Source organism: Mytilus edulis, chromosome 2 (genome assembly GCF_963676685.1).
Source record: "Mytilus edulis chromosome 2, xbMytEdul2.2, whole genome shotgun sequence".
Taxonomy (NCBI): Eukaryota; Metazoa; Mollusca; class Bivalvia; order Mytilida; family Mytilidae; genus Mytilus; species Mytilus edulis.
Genome location: NC_092345.1, coordinates 86,419,871 through 86,443,191, shown reverse-complemented (window position 1 = coordinate 86,443,191; position 23,321 = coordinate 86,419,871). Strand labels below are relative to the sequence as shown.

The following is a 23,321-nucleotide window of genomic DNA, read 5'->3' as shown; positions in this document are numbered from 1 at the left end:
TGCAGATAAAGAGACGAATACTCAAATTTTGGTAGAATCTATTTCAAATAGCTTTGTTTCGAAATAATTTTAAGGAAAGTTGCTATATGTTTTGCAGAATTCCTTGCTCATTTTGTATATATAGTAATTTGTGATTAACTTATAATAGGAAATTTGATGAAAAATTGTTACAGAATACTGAGAAGCATTTACAAAAGCATACTGATGTGACTGGATCTTGGGCCACGGCATTATCATCATTATCGTTTGAACAAAAAACTAGGGAATCTGATGGTTATTCTATTTATTCAACGTTATTTACTGTTACTGTCCATAAAAAAAAATAAAGGAAGTATGCAAAAAATATTAGAACATGCAGATATTGCACTTTATTGACATAAGTGTTACAGATATATAGAATACGCTATAGCATACAATAGTAATTTTGGAATACAATATTGTAAACAAAAGGCCTATAGTTGGTATCCGTTTATGACTTGACTTCGGATTTACTTTGGTCAATCGGGGTCGACATATGGTGGTGACAGTTCGGTGCTGATTCATTCACAAATTATCATATTTGCAACTAAAACAGGATCGCCTTCAACACTGAAACAAGTGCATTAACATACGACGGGATCAAAAAGTTTTTATATATATTTAACCTTCTCATTAAATTATTTCGACCAATATTGGAATATTGGACGGTAACAAATCAGACTAAAAGAAATTAATGTCCCGCTTGAAATGGTACTAAACTGAATAATAAGATAATTACAGACCACAGCTTCAAGTGAAATTATACCTGAAAAATACCCAGTCTATGGAAAGGGCGAAACGAGAAACCCGTTACTTATGTTGAGTAGCTATAGTTTCTTTTTTATTCAATATGCATTGTGGAAAAATCGAGATGTGGGATTAATATCACATTTGGAAAGAAAAAAAAAGAATTTCGTCTGTATTACTTCCCGCGCAAGTAGTTTGTAATTTACTGTATACATAGTCAGTTTGAATGACATATAATGTTGATGTGTACAAATACTAAAAAATCGTGAATCACAAAAAGTTAAATACACTTTCAACATGTTCTATTGCATTTGAAGCCACAATAACGTGTACTAGATTGATAATGCTATGTTGTCTTATATTAATGCGATATTTTTCTAAAAGAAAAGCGATATGTTTTTATTATGAAAAACATATTAAGGCTATATTCGCTCATTATTTTGTACATAAATTAGGCCTTTTTTTTTGTTTGGATTGTTTTACATGTGTAATTTCATGACCTTTTATAGCTGACTATGCGGTATAGGCTTTGATCATTGTTAAAGGCAATACGGTGATCTATAATTAATATTTTCTGTGTCTTTTGGTCTCTTGTGAAGATTTATCTCACTGACAGTCATACCATAGCTTATATTTTACATATACGTTTCTCGTATATGGAACTGCGATAAAAAAAAATATATACAAAAGAAGATTTGGAAACACTGTCAGTATAACAAACTACATTCACTTTAAGATCAAGTTGTATTTTCAAAATTTCATATCATAATAGTACGAAAGGAAAAAAAACTTAACAATTAAGTTTGTCTAGATTAATAATATGAACACTGTCACTTCCTATTTGTTGTCCGTCTTCGTCAGCACAGTAACACTGTGACCCTGTACACTGAACCTCGTCATAACTTCCATCGGCTGTACAACGGAACGATTTCCCTATCATACCAGTTTCCTTATACTCAGCTTGAGAACGTGCACATTCTGTAAATAAATTGATGGAGCTTTTAATTACCAATAAACGGTTTTGATAATACGATTTAAGTATAAGAGAAATAAAATTTTAAGGGGAAAATTGCAATCTTTCAATCAAAGTCCATGTGTGGATGGCTATACAATTTTGTATTTTCAGACTTAATCACTGTTTTTTTGTTGTTGATAAAAACTATAAAAACACAATAAACACTACAATGAGAACAACATTCCATTATCCTATCTATGAATAGTTCAAGAAATACATTCACATAATTGTAGGCAAACCTATTTGTTTTCACAATTACTGTATTCGAGTTACCAATTCGTGGTATTTATACCTCGCAATCATGGATTGAAATAATGCATGTTTAATTTTAGTTCCCACTAAAAAATGAATGTAACATTTCCCATTCAGTGTTAACAAGTACTTTGGTTTTCAATTATATACGAGCGGTGCCGCTATCAGATAACATAAGCATGGTGTATATATATAATATAGAAAGAACACATCTAAGTATTAGATACACCTTGAAGGCGTAACCCCGAACGAGTGTATCTAATTTGTATCAAAGATATTTTCAATGCAAAATGATTTTTTTTAAACATTTAGGAGAGGATATTTCAGCGATTTGACCATAAAGTATTCTACTGAAAATCTTCATTTAACGACATCTTGGTGTAAGTAGGCATGTTGTCTGCTCTTTGGTCGGGTTGATGTCTCTTTGGCACATTCCACATTTCCATTCCCATTTTTTTTTTAACGCAATCAGTTTTCAATACAGATTATATAATACAGGGATACTTACTGCATGTCTGTTGTTCTATAGAGATTATATAATACAGGGATACTTACTGCATGTCTGTTGTTCGGCCTCCCAACGGTTAACACTAAAATCTTCAATTTGTTTACCGTCCTCCTTTACACAGTAACATCTGAAATTGACAATAACACCAATATGAAAAAACGCATATTGTATCTAATTCAAACATATAAAACTGAGAATGGAAATGGGGAATGTGACAAAGAGACAACAACCCAACCATAAATCAGACAACAGCCGAAGGCCACCAATGGGTACATACATTCTATAATAAAACAAAACAAAAATCTGGGTTTATAGTATCATTTTCTTAATATAGACATTTACATAGCAGTTCTCTGGAAATACATTATTTTAACTTTGAAGTGTTTTTGAGCAAGAATTAGCGGGTTTCTATGCAAACCGTAGACAAATCTCAGATGTGGTTTAATTTTGGTTTTGTTGGGTTTTTTTTGTTTTGTTATTTTTTTTGCAAGATTTCAAATGTTGTACTTTGTATTACATTCGTTCCTTAGTATTTAAATTCTGGTCTTTATCTTTATGGGTTTGCTAATCTTATACATTTTGAACGATACTATGTATTTACCAGTGCGCTAACTTTGTTATAATCCAGATTTGAGGCTTGGCAGAAAAATCCGTCACAGAAGCACATTATTGCCCTTTCAGTGTATGTCTGATCAGGTACATCTAGGACAAAGTATATCACTAGTACTAGTATATGTATTTTTGGTGATTGTTTGTTGCTTTTTATATGTCTTTTGTTTATGTGGATAGTGTTGCTGTTGCATTTAACGTGTTATGCACAGGGGCGGATGCAGGAATTTTCGAAAGGGGGGGTGCTAACCCAGGGCAAAGGGGGGTGCAGGGGGGGTGCAAAACATATGTCCCGATACAAATGCATTGATCGGCAAAAATAAAGGGGGGGTGCGCACCCCCGGACCCCCCCCCCCCCCTGGATCCGCCACTGATGCATCTTTTATATTTAGTTTCTGTGCAAACGGACGTTTTCAAAGTTTTTCTAAAATTTAACTCTTTATCATAGTTACGTTTGTTTAATCCCCCTTCTAAATGTTATAGTATCTTCTAAATGCGAGAATGCACAATCATATATATTCACTCATTGATGAACTGTCACGCATTTCCCTTCAAGGTCCCATTGATATTGTTTCAATACGAAAGTCTATTATATTTAATTTGTTTGTATTACAGCACTTACTGAGACCCTGAGCACTGCTTTGGGGCGTAGTTTCCCTCGCTATCACAAACCGGCTTTCTTCCTCCAACCATACCCAGCTCTGAGTTTTTATGAAACTGTTTCAACTCTTGTTGACAATATGTTTCTGAAAGAATAGTTTACATTTAAAGAGCTGTGCTAAATTGTATATAGCCATCATATCATATATACTTGTTATCTCTTACGTGACAAAAGTTTATTATCTTCCCTTGAAACCTAATTCTAAGTAACGTAGACCACTCCTGAATCACTACTACTATTCTCAAAATAAAACACAAGAAAACGCATTTTATAAACATACGAAAAATGAAATAATTCATGCCTGGAAACTGCAAATTATTTCATCACATTGAATACTTTATGAAAATGTCCAGAGCATTCAAGGCAACCAAAAGACAAAACTATCAAAGGTAAATGTCCATATGACATGATTTTGGACGACATTAAAGTACTAGTATGTCAAACTTGTTGTATCATAAAATTGCCTGTCGTTATGTTACCCTATGTAAAAGATTCGACTAATGAAAATGAAAATTTCTGAAACCAAAGATGATGTGGTGAGAAACTCCGAAACCGATCTTACTGAAAAACTATGAAACCGATGTTTATGTGACTTCAACAAATGGTAGTTTTTAACGACATTGACTGTCTATACCGTGAGCCCTTACAGACTTACAGGGTCGGCACTGAAAACTATATTTATGTGACTTTAAAACACTGAAACCGATGTAAGAAAAAAATCTCTGAAACCAATGCTAATTGTAATGGGAAACTCTGAAGACGATGTTTATGTGGTGCAAAACTCTTAAACCAATGCTTATGTGACGAAAATCTGAAACTAATGCTTATGCGATGAAAACTCTGAAACGATTAAGTGATAAAAAATAGAGAATTAATGAAGCAAAAACAGACACATATATGTACATATTTCTCTAATTCTTCGTGAATTTATCCCTTTCTGCACCCATTGTATAATAAATTTAATCAACGTGTGGTTCGTTTGATGTCAGTTCATCATTGGTTAAAATCCGATTAGGACGTCGAATTTTCTTGCTTTCCTCTGAATTTCCGATTGTGACGGCATGAAAAAAGGCGACCATGCCTAATGACGTCACAAAGAAAGAACACATCTTTTGCAGATCGAATGAAGGAATAAATTTGCCTGCATATTGTTTGAAAATCATTAGAGAAACAGATTCCACCACCAAATATCGTGTAATACGATATTTATCCACTCTCGACAGTTAAATTTTAAATATTTAAAACGCTCGGTGAGCCTCGCGTTTTAAATTTGAAAATTTAACTGTCTCGAGTGGATACATATCGTATCAAACTCGATGCAGTGGTAGAATCTATATGTATGCAGGGGCGGATGCAGGAATTTTCGAAAGGGGGGGTGCTAACCCAGGGCAAAGGGGGGTGCAGGGGGGGTGCAAAACATATGTCCCGATACAAATGCATTGATCGGCAAAAATAAAGGGGGGGGGTGCGCACCCCCGGAACCCCCCCCCCTGGATCCGCCACTGTGTATGTATAGCCTATATATGGCAAAAATAAATCAAATGACGAAAAGGTAACCATATATTCCATATATTGAAAAATATGTATATTGAAATAATACAAAATATGTTCGTTGAATCTTTGGGACAGTTATATAACACCTGCTTATATTAAACAAAATCTCGATAACAAAAAAAAAACGAAAAATAATCTTGCGTCTCTGTTGTTCAGGTTCTAACCAATCAGTATGTCTTATTATTTTCACCAAACACAAATATCAAAATGGCCACATCTTGATTAAAATGTATATCAAACTGATTCATTATTACTAGTAATCATTAAGTTTTTATTGAATTGGAAATTTTGAAAAGTTGATGACAAAATTAGCCGTATCATCCTGAATTCTGATGACCATGGAATAGTTTGCGTGCTTAAAGTTTTACCAAATCGTTTCCAAATTGAAGTGGTGTGTGATGCATTAAGATATAATGTATAAGATATCAAAACCTCCTTGATACATCGTAAAGGCACATTAATTTGATAAAAAAAAATATAAAGAATATGTACAAATTGGATTTAAAATCTTCCAACAACAAAAAAATATTTCCTTTTATCACATGCAGCTGTATACAAGGTAACTATAACCTTGCTCCATCACTTAGAAAATATTAATTATTGACTATATATATGGTTAAATGCAGTTTTCACTGTATTTTTAAACATACCTGGCATATCATTTTATGTATAACCATTACTGCTTACCATTATTTCAACATCTTGATGCATTTAATAAACTAAAACACATTCTTAACCCCATCCCTGAACTTGTTTGTCATATTGGAGTCTTCATTAAGCAGTCCTTAGAACTGAGAGGGTCAGACCCATGTCCGGAGACAAGCTCATGATGGTGTTTTATACATAAATTTATACTTGAACTCTTAAAATATGTTCTATTATATTGTATTGTATTTCATTGTATTGCATTGTATTTAAAATGTATAATTGTCATGTTTGTATTGCTTGACCCTTATGGATGTAATTTTGCAATACAGATTATTATAATATATAATATACCTTCATCGCAGGTGACTCCATTCAGAAGAATTAAACAGCAAACACTTAGAATACAGACAGCAAAATTACAGACTCCCTTCATTTTATGTGTTGTCTTTACAATTCTGATGTCAGTTTATACTATGAGACAATTTAACATTCACTTTTTATACTTATCTCTCTCTTGCAGTAATTAATAGGCATACCTAAAATTGTTTGCTCGTGGGCAAACTGAAAGTATTAATGTAACATATGGTTACATTCAGATGCCTGATAGTTCGACACATTGCAAATAACAATGTCAACAACAGAAACCTGGAAGGAATTAACATACCAATCAAAATTTAATTTTATAACGATAAAAACAAATTAGTCTATGTTAACTTTCTGATAAGGGAACATTGCCTGTGATACTGACCAATACTGCGACACCATGCATTTTGGTTGACATTGCAGCAGATGTTAATACATATGTAGTATCTGATGATGATCATTACATGTATTTGATCGTCTTGAGGCTATGAAGCATTGACGCATGTTTTGTCTAGTCACATATCGTGCGTTGTGCTTTTTTCTAGTTTTTTTCAGAAAAATTGCTCACCAAAAACCTACCTCTGGTCTGGAATGTACAGATAGGTGTTCTTGTTCTGAAGATTGCAAACTACAGCATTTCTTGTCATGTTGTAAAAAAAAAAAAATCAAACCATAAGGTTTATTTTACAGTTTTGTAAGACATGCGACATGCCAATTTTTATCATTTTTGCGTTTTTTGCCTGCTTTTTTTAGGAATGAAATTAAAATAGATAAACAGATACCGTTTATATCCGTTCATTTTTTTTACATAAATAAGGATGTTAGTTTTCTCGTTTGAATTGTTTTACATTGTCTTATCGGGGCCTTTTATAGCTCACTATGCGGTATGGGCTTTGCTCATCAAGTTGTTGAAGGCCGTACGGTGACCTATAGTTGTTAATGTCTGTGTCATTTTTGGTCTTTTATGGATAGTTGTCTCATTGGCAATCATACCACATCTTCTTTTTTATATTGAAAACTTTTATTTGAATTTTGCAATATTGCATACAATTGTTTTTTTATCTACAATGTCAGTTTCTACAAGTCCCATACGTTGTTTATGGAAGCATGTTTTTGTCCGACGCATTTTGGTGAAACCACTCTAAGCAGCCATCACAAACGAGTGATGCAGCAACGTGCGCGTCTGTAGTTGCATACTGTACAATTCTGTTTTGCACTATCCCTTTTTGATTATAAAAGACATTGTATAGAGTCTTAAATAAAAATCAGTTTTACATGTCATGTCATGTTTTAATATAAAAATTTTGTACCAGTATTGTAACTTTAAAAAAAACCAACAATACCGGTATATTACCTGATTACTGATATCAGTATTGCAGTTGTATTGTTGACTATACATTTTTTTTGGGTACTTTTTAAGGTGTATAATGAAAAAGGAATTTTAAGCAAAATTAGATATTGAAGTTCAACGGGAGATTAAATGAACTCAAAAAGATTATAGAGGATAATTGTGAAATCAATTAACAACCAGCTAAAAATAATAACTTTACTTGTAGAAATAAAACAAAAGATAATTGTAATTAACTCATATTATTCAAACAATAATTAATTGTATAAATAACTATTAATGCTAATAATTTTATCATATTTCTATCTTTTATTTAATTCAATAGAGATAAAATAAAATAAAAGCTTCATTTTATTATCTGATTATTAATTTATATAAATTCAAACCGTGCAAATTATTACAATATAACACTGTAAATACAGCATTTACATGTATGCCTTAATTTTTACAGATATTTAAATACATGTATACCAAGATCAACATTTGTTGGTCTTTATTTTCTTATTAATCTTCTCAATAAACATGATAAAAGATATCTAATATCCGTTAAACATAAAAAGTTGCTTAATAGGGAAACCTGATTATAACCGTTTGTCTACATAAATGTTAAGGGTAGTTAAAAGCAGTTGATCCAGAACCATGGGCAATACAATTTGTATCAGATATACTGTTACAAATACTCAAATACTCAAATACTAATAAATGTATTAGACAAGCACTCCTACAGTTGGAGAGCCGTACAGGTGCTATCTAAACAAGTTTGTAATCTAGTAATCGTAAGAGAAAGTCAACAGACTGAATACCTAATAAAAGTAAAGGAATTGGGGGTTGCAGAAATGCCATCTGAAGAAGAAATAACCAATACCGGTGTCTTCAACTTATGCCAACATTTGATAAAAATATATTCAACCTACATTCCTACAAACAAAATACAATAGGTGTTGTTATAACAATTATTAATTAGTGAAAGGTAAAATACAGTCAGTATATTCAAGCATTAAATTCTATTCTAAATTTTAGAAATAAAAATAAAGTATTTGCAAAATTGTGTTGTAGTAAAATTTCTAAAAAGACAAAAATTGTAAAATAGAACAATTGATTCTAGTAAAATTGTGTTGAAATAAATAATAAATTGATAATAAAAAAAACAGACTAAATTTCTAAAATAAAATAGTTGGTGATCGCAATACTGGTATACTAGTATTGTGCACAATACTGGTATACAAAATTTGTACCAGTATTGTACCAGTATTGTACTAGTATTGTATTCCAATATTGTTGTTACACAACGCAAAAATATATGATACCATGTGAAAGTAAATATCACCCCAAGCCTACATGTAGAATGTAACTAACGATGAAAACGATAGCATCAATATTTGATTTTTACAATTTATGAATTATAAAAATAATACATTGTCATGTAACCATCATTGTTTTTTTTAGATAAAGTTTTTGTATATTGAAACTTTTATAATTTAATTTAAAAAAAAAATACCTATAGTCCCAATGCTCATATGGTCCGGCCCGTTTATAACCAAACGAGTATTATACTCATATGGTCGGACCATATGAGTATACGCATATGGTCATGATCCCGAAATCCCTAGGTCCCGAATTTAAATAATTTTAAATCCCGATATCCCGAAATTCGTAAAAAGAATTCCCGGATCCCGAAAGGGTCAATCCTGAAATCCCGAGACTAAAAACACCCGATCCTGGATTCCCAATAAAGGTCCTTTCCCCCACTCACTAAAGTGAACAAAAGTATCTTCAGTATAAATATCCGGATTTGTAGTTGATTTCTGTCCGTTATATGTTATTATTTTATTTCAGTTTACTGGTTCCCCTCTTATTCACCCTTTGCACTTTATCATAGAATAGCTAACGACACCAGATTCACAAACTTTGCAATATTGACAGCATGACAGCTATTGAAACATGTTACATCAGCACTGGGTGTAATCGCACCCCTCATTGTGCAGACTGGGGACTTAATGGGTTAATATGTTTCGGATCATGTCGTTCTGTAACAGTTTACCAACCAGAGGTAAATATTGAAGGCGGAAAAAAGGGGGAGGGGATGCATAGGTTCTTGCTTAGTGCCATAGTGGTCCGACGAGGTGTTATGTCGGTCGCTTACCTTTTTTTTTTGGGGGGAGGGCCCCGGGGAAGGCAGAGTTTTCTGAGGAAAAGGCATGTAGTAGTATAGGGGAGGGATCTACAAAAAATATTATGTTAGTCAAAGGGAACTTATTTAGCGTTTGTGTGTGTGTGTTAAGGCTTGGTCACACCTTACCGGATAGCAGGAATGGACGCCTAATCGATTAAAATAAAAGTTGTACTTTGACAAAATTGTTGATGTACTGAACGAATAAAACGGACATGTAATGAATGCTTAAAGGAGACACAACAGTTATGCAGCGTACGAGAAACAGAAACATAACGGACAGAACAGATGACGAACATACATTCAACGGATGAGTAACGCTAGTCCGAGATTACTCTGACATCCAACGGCTGTTTTGCCAGACAAGTTGGGGCCGTGGGACGTCAGAGCTCGTCCCATATCAAAAAGTGGATATTTGCCCACCCAAAATAGATGTGCCGCTTCGTCGCTTCTGGTGCCGATTGAGGGCCTTGGAATTATGTAAATCGGGCATCAATCTGTTCATTTTTCATTTATTTCTTCATTTATGTAAGTTTCACCTACCTGCCAACCTTTATTTTTCCATATTTTAACAGTTTTCACAGAGACCCATCGAATTTTGCATTTTGACTTTCACTTTCAAATGGACGTCAAGTTACAAGAGAGTTCGTGGCCCGAGACTCAAATATGCAAATATTTATCATTTTTCACCTCCTTTATAGGAGATCGATGTTTAACATTTAGAAGCTAACCACGATTTTTAACCTCCTTTACAGGAGATCGGTATTAAGCATTTAGTTCCGACCACTATAACAGTTGGAAGCTCTCGAACATTTAGATAACTTGCATCGTAAATGAACGAGGCGTTACATTATGGTCATTTGCACTGTTTTCTCGTGGTCACGTGATAATCTTTGAAAATGAAAGTCAAAATGCAGAAATCGATGGGTCTCTGTGAAAACTGTTTAAATATTTTCACCTCAAAAACTACTCTGTTTACAGAATTACCTTTGCTGTTTGGAATTACTTTGATCCTGTCCACTCACTGACTCAGATAAATTCTTTAACTCACCTATAGTTGTGCAGATACCTCTTGTCCATGTCAATTAAGGACAGTCAAAACAATACAAACCGGTTTTTTACCTGAGGGAGCATCTCAAAGTTGTACCACAACTTAGTTAATTTTCACACCTTTTGCATGAAGGAAAAAAAATGCCCATCAAAATCCAAAAGAGATTTTATTTTTCTGAAACAAAATGCATTTAACTTTAATTAAGTCTGTACTCAGAGTAGTTTTTGGCATGTAAATACAGCCATATTTGTCCGTTTGTTATGATGAGCCTTAAGTTGACCAAAAAATATAGGATATTTGTGACAAATCAACAGGTTGGGTAAGATCCTCTTAAATGCCTATACATGTAGCTTAATCATGTAAATGAGGGTACATGGAGTAATGCCCTTTACCATAAGGCATCAAACGTTCATTTCAGCTACCTTAATTGTGAAATTGATTAACAAATTATTGTGATTTTATCAAAATATCCTTATCCTTACTATGAATCAAATGTGCCAATGCTTTTCAATGCTTTAAACTTTAAATAAGCTTTTGCTTCAAACTACATGTATAAATACATTTGTAAGCCATCAGACTGCTTCAAATTATAAATTGCATAATCTTAGATACCGCTTTTAACTACAAATATTTTATGTTTGTCTTTTAAAATACCAAACATGGTAATTCAAAAAAGGTATTATTATAATATTTATCAATGATTCCCTTTCTTTTTTTTTTTAATTTTACTCTTTAATGTATTTTTAGGGTTTAGATTGCATTCATCATGTTCATGTCATGCAATCACAACCTTGATGTGATTGGCTTAGGAATTTACCCAACCCGATCATTTCTTTTAAGATCTTTTAAAATAAACAAAACCTAAAACATTGAGGACAATACTTAAACATCCTTCCCATGAACAATGTAAGGAATTCTTCCCATGAACAATGTAAGGAATTCTTCCCATGAACAATGAAAGGAATTTATCAATGAGATATATACATCCTTCCCATGAACAATGTAAGGAATTTATCAATGAGATATATACATCCTTCCCATGAACAATGTAAGGAATTTATCAATGAAATATATACATCCTTCCCATGAACAATGTAAGGAATTTATCAATGAAATATATAAACAGATATTCAAGTAAGAAAATGATGTGTATTTATACATGTATAGCCTTTTTTGTCAAGAAAAAATACAGAAATTGTGTAAATTACATGAACCTAGACTAGTATCTAATCATTGAGATCATTGTAAAAGTAATATTTAAAATTGAATTATTTTCCTTTGTCCATTTATAATTGTGTAACCAAAGCATAGTCTTTTAATAAAATGCAACATTTCATTTTTTGTTCCCATTGCAAACTGAATATAATCTTTACCATTCAGGTCTATTATTTATTTTCTCAAACAATTTAAAAGCTATTACATTTTGTACTACAGAATTAATGAAGGATGTTCTTTTACAGGAGGAAACTAAATCTGCCAAGATATTACAGACACATGTACATCATAAAGACAGAGTAAACTGTGTCACATGGATAAAGAAACTACCAGTGTCAGGTACCATATCAGATGATATGGCATTTTATTTATGTCATTGGAACACATAGATCTAAGAAGATGTGATATAAATGCCAATGAGACAACTCTTCATACAAGTCACAAATTGTAATAGTTAACTATTGTAGGTCAAAGTATGTTCTTTAGCACAGGGCCTTGGCTCACACTGAAGCTATAAAGGGCCCTATCAATGACTAGTGTAAAACCATTCAAACAGGAAAACAAATGGTCTAATCTATTTGAAAAACCAGAAACGAGAAACACTTAATGAAACAAATCAATAAATGACAACTGCTGAACATCAGATTCCTGACTTAGACCGTTTATTTTCTTGCATATATGTAAAAGAATCAGTGAAAAAGCACTGGTTTTCATTTATATGTATGAATAAAAAAAAATAGAGAAATGTATTTATTATGAAAGTGATCAGTTTCTAGAACATGGCAAGCAAAAATGAACAGCTTTTATGGCATTAAATAAATCTGGACCAACTGACAAAACTTATCACAGAATGATAGGAATTACTGGTCCAGACCTTTTGTTATGTCTGAAGATTTTGAACTGATTCTTTAGTTTATTTGGGAATAAAATTGTTCTAGTTCACCATTTCCCCCCTAATTCAGGCAAAATAGGGCCTTTTTGCTCCTTATCCTTTCCAGAAAGTTTATGCAATGCCTGCAGAACTGAAGCTGAAATTTGGTATATAATTTTGAAATCATGATTGTCTAACAGGTTTAACTTGCACTCCTTCCAAGTTAAATTGTAACCTATTTTCAGGATCAGACTGAAGGTGAGGGTAATTCAAATTTAAGTCATATTTCTGCTTTGATCATCTTGAATAGACAATCACATGTCATTAATTCAAATGTAAAATGAGAAAGAATATAAATATGAACCATTATTTTTCAAATAAAATACAACTGATTTTAAACCTCAGTTTTCGCACCATTCATTCACACATATACCGTACTGTAATGCAGTACTTTTGTATACTGTAAATTTTGATAGTACTAGAACACACCCGTGATATCGCAGGTCCGTGACTGAATTAAAGTATGTAACTATTGAATTAAAGTATGTAACTATGCGCAAGCATTATTTTAGTATTAGTATTGTCATCTGATAAAGTCATGCCGATTATAAGATATACAGTTTTCTCTGCTTTCAAATCTTTCTGTTTGAACCCGTCGCACTGGAACTTATCAATTATTGGTAATATTAATTATTTGGAAAACAAAAGGTCCTGGAATGGAGTATTTTTTAATCAACAGCATTGTCCTATATTAGTTATAATTAAAGTTGAATTCTTTGATTCGCTGTTTTACGTCATGCCCGCTAACAAATTGAAAACTGTAACTATACGCCTTATTTTTAGTCCAGATTTTTAGTATTCGTATTGTTATCTTTGAAAGTCTTACTGATTAAAATACTACAATAGGGAACCATTCAACAATTTAGTAGTGTCAACCCTGTGATTATGACCCGTGTATATAGCATATTAATCCTGAATACAACGTTTGTTGGTGCGCCTGTCAGATGCGGAACGTACAGATAAGGTTATAGGTAACAGGTGAATATACTATTGGTATCGGTATCGGACTCGACCCGGAACTTCTTAATTATTGGCAATATTAATTACGTGGAATACAAAAGGGCCTGGAATGGTGTAATTTTTATTCTACACCTTAGTACTATATTAGTTATATATAAAGTTGAATTCTTTGATTCGTCGTTTTTACGTGATGACGGCTGACAAATTGGACCTTGTAATTTTAGTATTATAGATTGCATGCATTTATTATTTCGAGTTTTAAAGAATGGATATAGATGCAAGATTTATTATTACTACTTCAGGAAAATTTGCATATAGATAGATACATTATATGCATCTTATTATTGCGATAATCACCCAGTTGCAATATCATGAACATGAATATTTGCATTAATAAAAACCTCTCAACAATTTCTGAATTTACAGTATTAAAGTATTTAAGTGTTTATTAATTTTTTTTTTTTTTTTCAGAGAGCAATGCTGTTGGTTTGGTATCTGGTTCTGTAGATAATACAGCTATAGTATGGAAATACATGGATGGAAAGGTTAACTATTTACCTTTGATAAAATTAATATTGTTTTGAGGTTTCTCAATTTCTACAATCTGTCATTTTTAAGAGAAAAGTAAAACAGTATATTGAACTCTTAACCATTTAAATAGGTTTGTAAACATCTCCATGGTTTATAGCCTCATATGTGAAAGTCAGATATTGCTTTAGTTATATATAATTATGGTCCACGACCATGATTGACTTCCAACCTTTACGTAATACTATTAAAATTACATTGTTCATCTGAGTTTTGAGCCAATTGTTTGGCCTGACTATTTTGGTTAGTTTGAAGATTGAGCGGGGGTATTGGTGTCCTCAGACACATTCTTCTTTTATCTTTGAATATTTTGCATTGATTTTCTAAGCAGTGTACTTAGTATAGCACAATATGAATCTATTTAATTTATTGATAATCAAATAACATTTGTAATAAAGCTGAAGCCTGCTGCAACACTTAAGAACCACACTGGTCCAGTGAATGGGGTAGCTGCTATGTGTCTACAGACCAGTACTGTTGGCATGACAACATATGTAGCAACATCATCTGCTGATTCCACTGTCAACTTATGGAAACAAGAAAATGAAGGAGGTAAATTTAAAATGTACAAGGTATCTGTTAGCTTGTTTAAAGATATCATGTCATAAAAAAAGTATTATGTCTGCAAAATAACAATATACTCTCAAAAATTTACCAATTTTCTCAGTTTTAGTTTAAGTAAATGGTTTATTTTACTGTAATATTTTACATTGAAACAGTTGATGACATTGTATGTGTTGCCATTCACCTGTGAAGATTTTTAGTATAAATATTTTTGTTCTGTGTCCTTGTGATCTTTTGTTTATTGATGAACCAATCTTTTTGATTGGAGGATGGGGTTAAAACTCTATATGGCAAAAACAGATGCACAGTCTTTTGAATAGGATCAATATTCAGAAAGGTTAAACGTTCAAAATATGGCATAATTAAATGGGAATGCTTTTATTTCCAAATACATGTATAAGTAAAAAATTTGGAGAAGGAAAATATTGTGCATGCACAAACCCTTAAATATTTTATGAGCAAGGTTTTAATATGTACAAAAATTATAGTCCAAAAGGCTGGATGCCCTCTTTTTTGTATACTGATGCCTTAAGTTCAGAATTTTTAGACTGTCATTTGTCTTTAACCACATATTCATGGTTTCTCACTTATCTATAATAATATAGTATAACAATTTTTCATTTTTTGATTAAAAGGTATATAACTTACAGTTAACAATGCTTAAATATACTCATAAAACACCCTGTTCTTTACACGGCTGGTAATCTACACACGCAGAACATTTGGTTCTGCAATGAAAACCGTGAGAGGATTTTCCGGTTGTGCTTGAGTGGAGTAATTGTCACCGCTTCAAAAGGTATGTACATTTCTAAATCTCAATTTTCTTATTCAACTGATCAAAATATTGAAAATCAAAGAATGCTATGCTGTGGTGAATACTTCAACGAAGAGATACATGTATCATTTACTGTTGTACGTAGAGTTGAACTCCTACAAAATCAGTTGCCCCACGAGAAATTGCCTAAAAAAGTGACATTTCAATTTTGAAATGGTTTTATTTACAGACCTACAAGTTCAAATTTAGTTTTTTTTAGGGCAATTGGTATGAATGTTGTTTTTGGCGGCGTGTACGCTGTCCGGTCTTGATAGACGTCTTAATAATTCCAAAAACTACATTTTTTCATTAAATCATGCGTGAGTGGATCGGTTCTGATTGAGGACATCGTGAATACGTGAGGGGAAGTACAAACATTTTTTTTAATCTTTGGCTTTGTGACTTTTGTTGACTCAACAAATGTGATCAATGCTGATTAAAAGTCCAGATTTATCCTTATACTTTAATAGATAAAAACTGATCACTGATTCAATGAAATCAAACTATTAATTGTTTGTTCAATTTCAGAAAATGTCATTGTTCAAAGGAAAAAGGAAATGAGGACTGACATTGACTGTCTACAAAAAGCCATGGAGATACAAGTTATCCCTGCCCTCGAAGCGAACTAAACCCTCTGGGAGTAGTCCTGTCGTCAAATATACGTCACAGAGATCACCACATATATTTAAGAAAAGTATATCGCCGATCAAAACTTCAACACCTATATATATTAGACGTAATCTGTTCACCCAAAATCACGAAATTTTTGAAACAAAAATGGCAGATATACAGAATTTATTATTCACGAACATCGATGAAAGCCAAGATAATCTCGAGGAAGACCATAAGGAAGAGCATGTATTAGACAACGAAGAAGATATAGAAGAAGACATAGAAGAAGATCACGTAGTAGACCACGAGAAAGACCACATGGAAGACCTTGAGGAAGAATATAAAGTTTTTCAAAGTGCTTTAGATAAACTCTCAGACGTAGGGAAAAGGGAAAGATTTTTGATTTTTTTTTTCATTAGTACAGAGTGGACGTTTTCCTTTTAAACAACATTGCATTAGACCTGTTTTTGGACATTGTTGAGTAGTTTGAAAAGGACGAATCCAGATGAATACGATACTCACCAACATCTCTGCAGTATTTTTGGTTATCGTTGACAACATTTTTTTCTTTTTATTCTTCGTGCAACATTATTAAACCTAGGTTCCCACAATTTATTTCATAATTCAGTCTCATAAATTTTTCTAAGCACACATTAATAATTATTATTTGTTTTTTCATGAACAATCTATGTAGCCTTATTTAGGTAAGTTTCAACGACTCATAGGTTGAATATAAAGATATGATTTGTACTTCCCCTCACGCATTCACGATGTCCTCAATCAGAACCGATCCCCTCACGCATGACTTAATGAAAAAATGTAGATTTGGGAATTATTAAGACGTCTATCACGACCGGACAGCGTACACACCACCAAAAACAACATTCATACCAATTGCCCTAAAAAAAAACTAAATTTGAACTTGTAGGTCTGTAAATAAAACCATTTCAAAATTGAAATGTCACTTTTTTAGGCAATTTCTCGTGGGGCAACTGATTTTGTAGGAGTTCAACTCTATGTACAACAGTAAATGATACATGTATCTCTTCGTTAAAGTATTCACCACAGCATAGCATTCTCTGATTTTCAATATTTTGATCAGTTGAATAAGAAAATTGAGATTTAGAAATGTACATACCTTTTGAAGCGGTGACAATTACTCCACTCAAGCACAACCGGAAAATCCTCTCACGGTTTTCATTGCTGAACCAAATGTTCTGCGTGTGTAGATAACCATCCGTGCTTTATCAATGTAAAATGGATTTTTTTTTAATACAGATTTCCAGTTACTTCAGACTCACAAGTTTGGTACTGGATTTGTTCTGGATCTGAGTTTCACTGTTATACCTGATACAAACGGTAAGACATATGAAATGATAACTTTTGTACATGCATTCTCAGGTTAGACATATGAGCTGAGACTGATAGATATCATAGTACTATTGTATACTGTAAACTAATTTGATGCGATTTTGATTTTTGGGTGTTTTAACGCAACTTTTAAGCACTGCATTTAAGCTATTTTGTGGCGTCCAGTTTTTATTGGTGGATAAAGCCGGAGTTCCAGGAGAAAACCACCGACCTACGATAGGAAAACTGACAATCCTAGTCAATTAAGATTAGAGTCAAGTGCACCTGCACGAGCGGGGTTCGAACTCACAACCTCAGTGTTGACTGGCTAGTGATTACAGTAGTAACTACTTAGACAATTTGGCCACCCTATAAACTCATAATTCTAATATGACGTGCTTCTTTCACTTTGTAAACAACACCCTGATAAAATTTTCGATATATCTATACTACTCAGAGATATACATAATAATGGATGTTACAGTATACCTCCAACGTAAATTCACATGTATCAGAACCTATTTGTAAACGTTATGCAGATTTTATTATTTAAAAATTGCAATTTAAAAAAGACTTCACCACTTTTGACCTTATTCAGATCCACAACAAAAAGATTTAATGTACAAGAGCTTGGAGAAATCTACAAAATTAAAATTAAATAAAATCCAGCGAAACTGCATTAATGCTTTTGTCGCATTTAAGTCATTTAAAAACATGACGTCATACAAATGTAAACACTAAAGCAGAAGGATTTTTGGTTACCTAAACCACAGAAATTCTTATTATATTGCTTTTAAATGGATTTTTGAGGCATAGTTTATTTTCTATTCTATTGCCTTATTTGCATATTTACTGATTTCAGCGAGTCAAAATTGCAAATCTTTGGTTTGAGAACTAAACATATGTTTTCTATCGGTTATTTACAAAATAAGTCATGCAAGATATGTTTAATAGAATGTTTTAGCTTTATCTAATGGGGAGTAAAAAAGAACAGCAACACACACCACATACCAACCCTCACTTCAGTTTTTTGGAACTTTCTTACGGCATAGGCCTCTAACCGGAAGTGACAGGTTATCTTACTTTAGGAAGTGTGTCCTACTTCTAGATAATGTAGTACTGGTGTTTGAAAACTAATAATAGACAGATGCTTTTGAAATTTTGAGCTTTCCTATTTTGATAGCATACAGCTTGAATTAAAATATACTGAATTTTTATAGATAAATCGAATAATTCAACTTCATTCTGAAAATGGCGAACAAACAATACAAAGCGGATCTACCCTTTGCTGAAAGTAAAATCAATACACACACGAGACAGCAGTTTTTTACGTTATGCTTTTATCGGTATTCCTCAGACATGCGTCAGATCCATATATATGTGCCTCCAGACGGGAGTACTATAATCCCTGTTTCAACAGTCAGATATATAACTCTATAGGGTTATTACAGAAAATAACATACATTTGTTACTGTGGACTCAAAAATCAAAGAGCTGTGATAACATATGTATGTTACATGTTTCAAAGGGACAATATACATCATTAGTTTAGTAAAAAATTAGAAAAAGTTCAATTGATATTACTATTGTCTTTATGTATACTTAACTACAGAAAGATATAACAGTTAATAGTTTGTCAATTATGCATAGTACACCTATGTTATTACAGAAAAAATATGCCTGTAATAACTAAAGGGTGTTATCACAGCTACTCCAAAGCATTTGCTCAGACATAGATCATACTTAATTACAATGTATTTTAATTCGTTGTAAGAAATAATGACCAGAGTATGTAATGAGGTTCTGCGCAAGCTCCCCAGTTATTCCCAATTGTCTCATATAATAAGTTACATTCCTTTAATAACTAAGCCTTGTTATTACAGCTAAGTCTCTCTCTTCAAAGCCTTGTCTCATTGATTTACCATGGTTAATAAAAAATGTATTAATCTAATTTAAAAATTAGTTATCAAGGCTATGCATTTAGTTTCTGCGCAAAGTCTTAAGAGTTTCCTAGAGCCCACTATAGATTAAGATATTTTACAAATGAAAAACATATGTTATTACAGATTTAGAAAATTTAAGGAATAAAGAGTAGACAACTCCTGAAAGTATCTGTAATAACACATGCAAGTTATTTCCTGTAATAACCCTATAGAGTTATATCCCTGGCTGTTCAAAGGTTTCCTAACTTCCTCTGGTTGAAGAGAAAATTTATACCCTGTTTAAAATATTTCATGAATGAACATTTTTCGACGATGACTACAATTTTTACAAATGTTTATTCAATATGTAAAAGCCAGAGAGTATCGAAAGTATCATGGTATCTTATCTAATCTCGGCTCACAACAACCTCGGACTATAATAAACTCGGCCTTTTACTCATAAAAAAAGTTTTTGCTCAGTTCTTATTATTTTTCTTCTTGGGGTCTATTTATGTGTATTTTGAGGGGCCAACAGAAGGGAGTACATTACTATAGAATCCTATGGGATTTTTTTTTTAATTTTCAAATAACTTTCACTTGAAAACAGTAAGTGACAGACACACATGGTTTTCAGTAATGATCACAGGACCATAAAATAAATCAAATTATATTTTTGTATGGGGCAACAAAACAAATCAAATGAAATTAAAGGTGAGTTCCCTGGGGTCCCCCCCACCCCCTTGTTGTTTGAGAACTTGTAAACATAAACCATATATATTTTTGTATGTGGCAACAAAACTAATCAAATGTAATAAATTGGAAGTCCTTTTGGGTCAGCCCCACCCCCTCATGTTTGAGAACTTAGAAACAGTCAAGATCCCAACCCCTAAACCATAAATATTTTTATACGTCCGCAAAAATTGAAAATTTTTTGGTTATATATTGTATCACATTGGCGTCGTCGGCGACAGCGTCGGCGTCCGAAGACTTTTGGTTTTTGCACTATTACTTTAAGTGAATAGAAATCTATGAAATTTAAACACAAGGTTTATGACCATAAAAGGAAGGTTGGGATTGATTTTGAAAGTTTTGGTCCCAACAGTTTGGGAATTAGGGGCCAAAAAGGGCCCAAATAAGCATTTTCTTGGTTTTCGCATACTAGCTTTAGTATAAGTAAATCGAAATCTATGAAACTTTGACACAAGGTTTATAACCACTAAAGGAAGGTTGGGATTGATTTTTGGAGTTTTGGTCCCAACAGTTTAGGAATTAGGGGCCAAAAAAGGGCCCAAATAAGCATTATTATTTGTTTTTCGCATAATAGCTTTACTATAAGTAAATAGAAATCAATGAAATTTAAACACAAGGTTTATGAACACAAAAGGAAGGTTGGGATTGATTTTGGGATTTGAGGTCCCAACAGTGTAGGAATAAGGGACCAAAAAGGTGCCCAAATAAGCATTTTTTGTCGAGCCTTCGACTTTAGTCATAAAAGCGAGACTAAGCGATCCTACATTCCGTCGTCGTCGTCGTCGTCAGCGTCCACAAATATTCACTCTATGGTTAAAGTTTTTGAAATTTTAATAACTTTCTTAAACTATACTGAATTTCTACCAAACTTGGACAGAAGCTTGTTTATGATCATAAGAAAGTATCCAGAAGTAAATTTTGTAAAAATAAATTTCCACTTTTCTGTATTTTACTTATAAATGGACTTAGTTTTTCTGCGAGGAAACATTACATTCACTCTGTGGTTTAAAGTTTTTAAAATTTTAATAACTTTCATAAACTATCCTTGATTTGTACCAAACTTGGACAGAAGCTTGTTTATGATCATAAGATAGTATCAAGAAGAAAATTTTGTAAAAATAAATTTCCACTTTTCCGTATTTTACTTATAAATGGACTTAGTATTTCTGCGAGGAAACATTACATTCACTCTGTGGTTAAAGTTTTAAAAATTTCAATAACTTTCATAAACTATCCTTGATTTGTACCAAACTTGGACAGGAGCTTGTTTATGATCATAAGATAGTATCAAGAAGAAAATTTTGTAAAAATAAATTTCCACTTTTCCGTATTTTACTTATAAATGGACTTAGTTTTTGCCAGAAACAAAACATTCACTATGTGGTTTAAGTTTTTAAAATTTTTATAATGTTCTAAAACTATCCTGGATTTCTACCAAACTTAGACAAAAGCTTGTTTCTGATCATAAGATATTATTCAGAAGTAATTTTGTAAAAAAAAAAATTCACTTTTTCCGTATTTTACTTATAAATGGACTTAGTTTTTCTTCCAGTTAACATTACATACAGTCTGCAGTTAAAGTTTATAAAACATTTATTAGATTCATAAACTATCCTGGATATTTTTACCAAACTTGGAAGCTTCTTTCAATCAAAAGACAGTATCGAGAGGGAAATTTTTATTGATGTTTTTCCTCATTTTTGTTATACGACCGCAAAAATTTTAATTTTTTGGTCGTATATTGCTATCACGTTGGCGTCGTCGTCGTCGTCAGAATACTTTTAGTTTTCGCACTCTAACTTTAGTAAAAGTGAATAGAAATCAATGAAATTTTAACACAAGGTTTATGACCACAAAAGGAAGGTTGGGATTGATTTTGGGAGTTTTGGTCCCAACATTTTAGGAATTAGGGGCCAAAAATGGCCCAAATAAGCATTTTCTTGGTTTTCGCACTATAACTTTAGTTTAAGTGAATAGAAATCTATGAAATTTTGACACAAGGTTTATGACCACAAAAGGAAGGTTGGGATTGATTTTGGAAGTTTTGGTTCTAACAGTTTAGGAATTAAGGGCCAAAAAAGGGCACAAATAAGCATTATTTTTGGTTTTCGCACAATAACTTTAGTTTAAGTTAATAGAAATCAATGAAATTTTAACACAAGGTCTATGACCACAAAAGGAAGGTTTGGATTGATTTTTGGAGTTGAGGTCACAACAGTTTATGAATTAGGGGCCAAAAAGGGGCCCAAATAAGCATTATATTTGGTTTTTGCACCATAACTTTAGTATAAGTAAATAGAAATCTATGAAATTTAAACACAAGGTTTATGACCATAAAAGGAAGGTTAGGTTTGATTTTGGGAGTTTTGGTCCTAACAGTTTAGGAATAAGGGGCCCAAAGGGTCCAAAATTGAACTTTGTGTGATTTCATCAAAAATTGAATAATTGGGGTTCTTTGATATGCCGAATCTAACTATGTATGTAGATTCTTAAATTTTGGTCCCGTTTTCAAATTGGTCTACATTAAGGTCCAAAGGATCCAAAATTAAACTTAGTTTGATTTTAACAGAAATTGAATCCTTGGGGTTATTTGATATGCTGAATTTAAAAATGTACTTAGATTTTTAATTATTGGCCTAGTTTTCAAGTTGGTCCAAATGGGGGTCCAAAA

General features: G+C 32.5%; 2 protein-coding genes across 2 annotated transcripts in view; one reads left to right on the top strand and one right to left on the bottom strand.

Annotated features, from left to right (window-relative positions):
• Positions 1-1,490: 1,490 nt before the first annotated feature.
• LOC139513258 (equistatin-like) lies at positions 1,491-6,539 on the bottom strand. Its single transcript, XM_071301591.1, has 4 exons — positions 6,364-6,539; positions 3,772-3,895; positions 2,588-2,667; positions 1,491-1,743 (listed from the first exon to the last, which is right to left on the bottom strand). Exons 1-4 carry the CDS (start codon positions 6,443-6,445, stop codon positions 1,556-1,558), a joined length of 474 nt encoding a protein of 157 aa, XP_071157692.1. The 5' UTR covers positions 6,446-6,539; the 3' UTR covers positions 1,491-1,555.
• Positions 6,540-9,557: 3,018 nt separating this feature from the next.
• Positions 9,558-23,321, top strand: part of LOC139513257 (elongator complex protein 2-like) — a 34,043-nt gene continuing 20,279 nt past the window's right edge. Inside the window, exons 1-5 of the mRNA XM_071301590.1 lie at positions 9,558-9,773; positions 12,405-12,498; positions 14,522-14,595; positions 15,037-15,190; positions 17,907-17,987. Coding sequence (XP_071157691.1) covers positions 9,648-9,773; positions 12,405-12,498; positions 14,522-14,595; positions 15,037-15,190; positions 17,907-17,987 — 529 coding nt within the window. The 5' untranslated portion in view covers positions 9,558-9,647. The remainder of the gene's footprint in view (positions 9,774-12,404; positions 12,499-14,521; positions 14,596-15,036; positions 15,191-17,906; positions 17,988-23,321) is intronic.

Coding starts and splice junctions, on each gene's coding strand:
- LOC139513258 (XM_071301591.1), bottom strand. CDS start 6,445: ATGAAGGGAGTCTGTAATTTTGCTGTCTGTATTCTAAGTGTTTGCTGT. Junction 3,896..6,363: donor TGGAGTCACCTGCGATGAAG/GTATATTATATA, acceptor CTATTCTTTCAG/AAACATATTGTCAACAAGAG. Junction 2,668..3,771: donor AAGCAGTGCTCAGGGTCTCA/GTAAGTGCTGTA, acceptor TGTCAATTTCAG/ATGTTACTGTGTAAAGGAGG.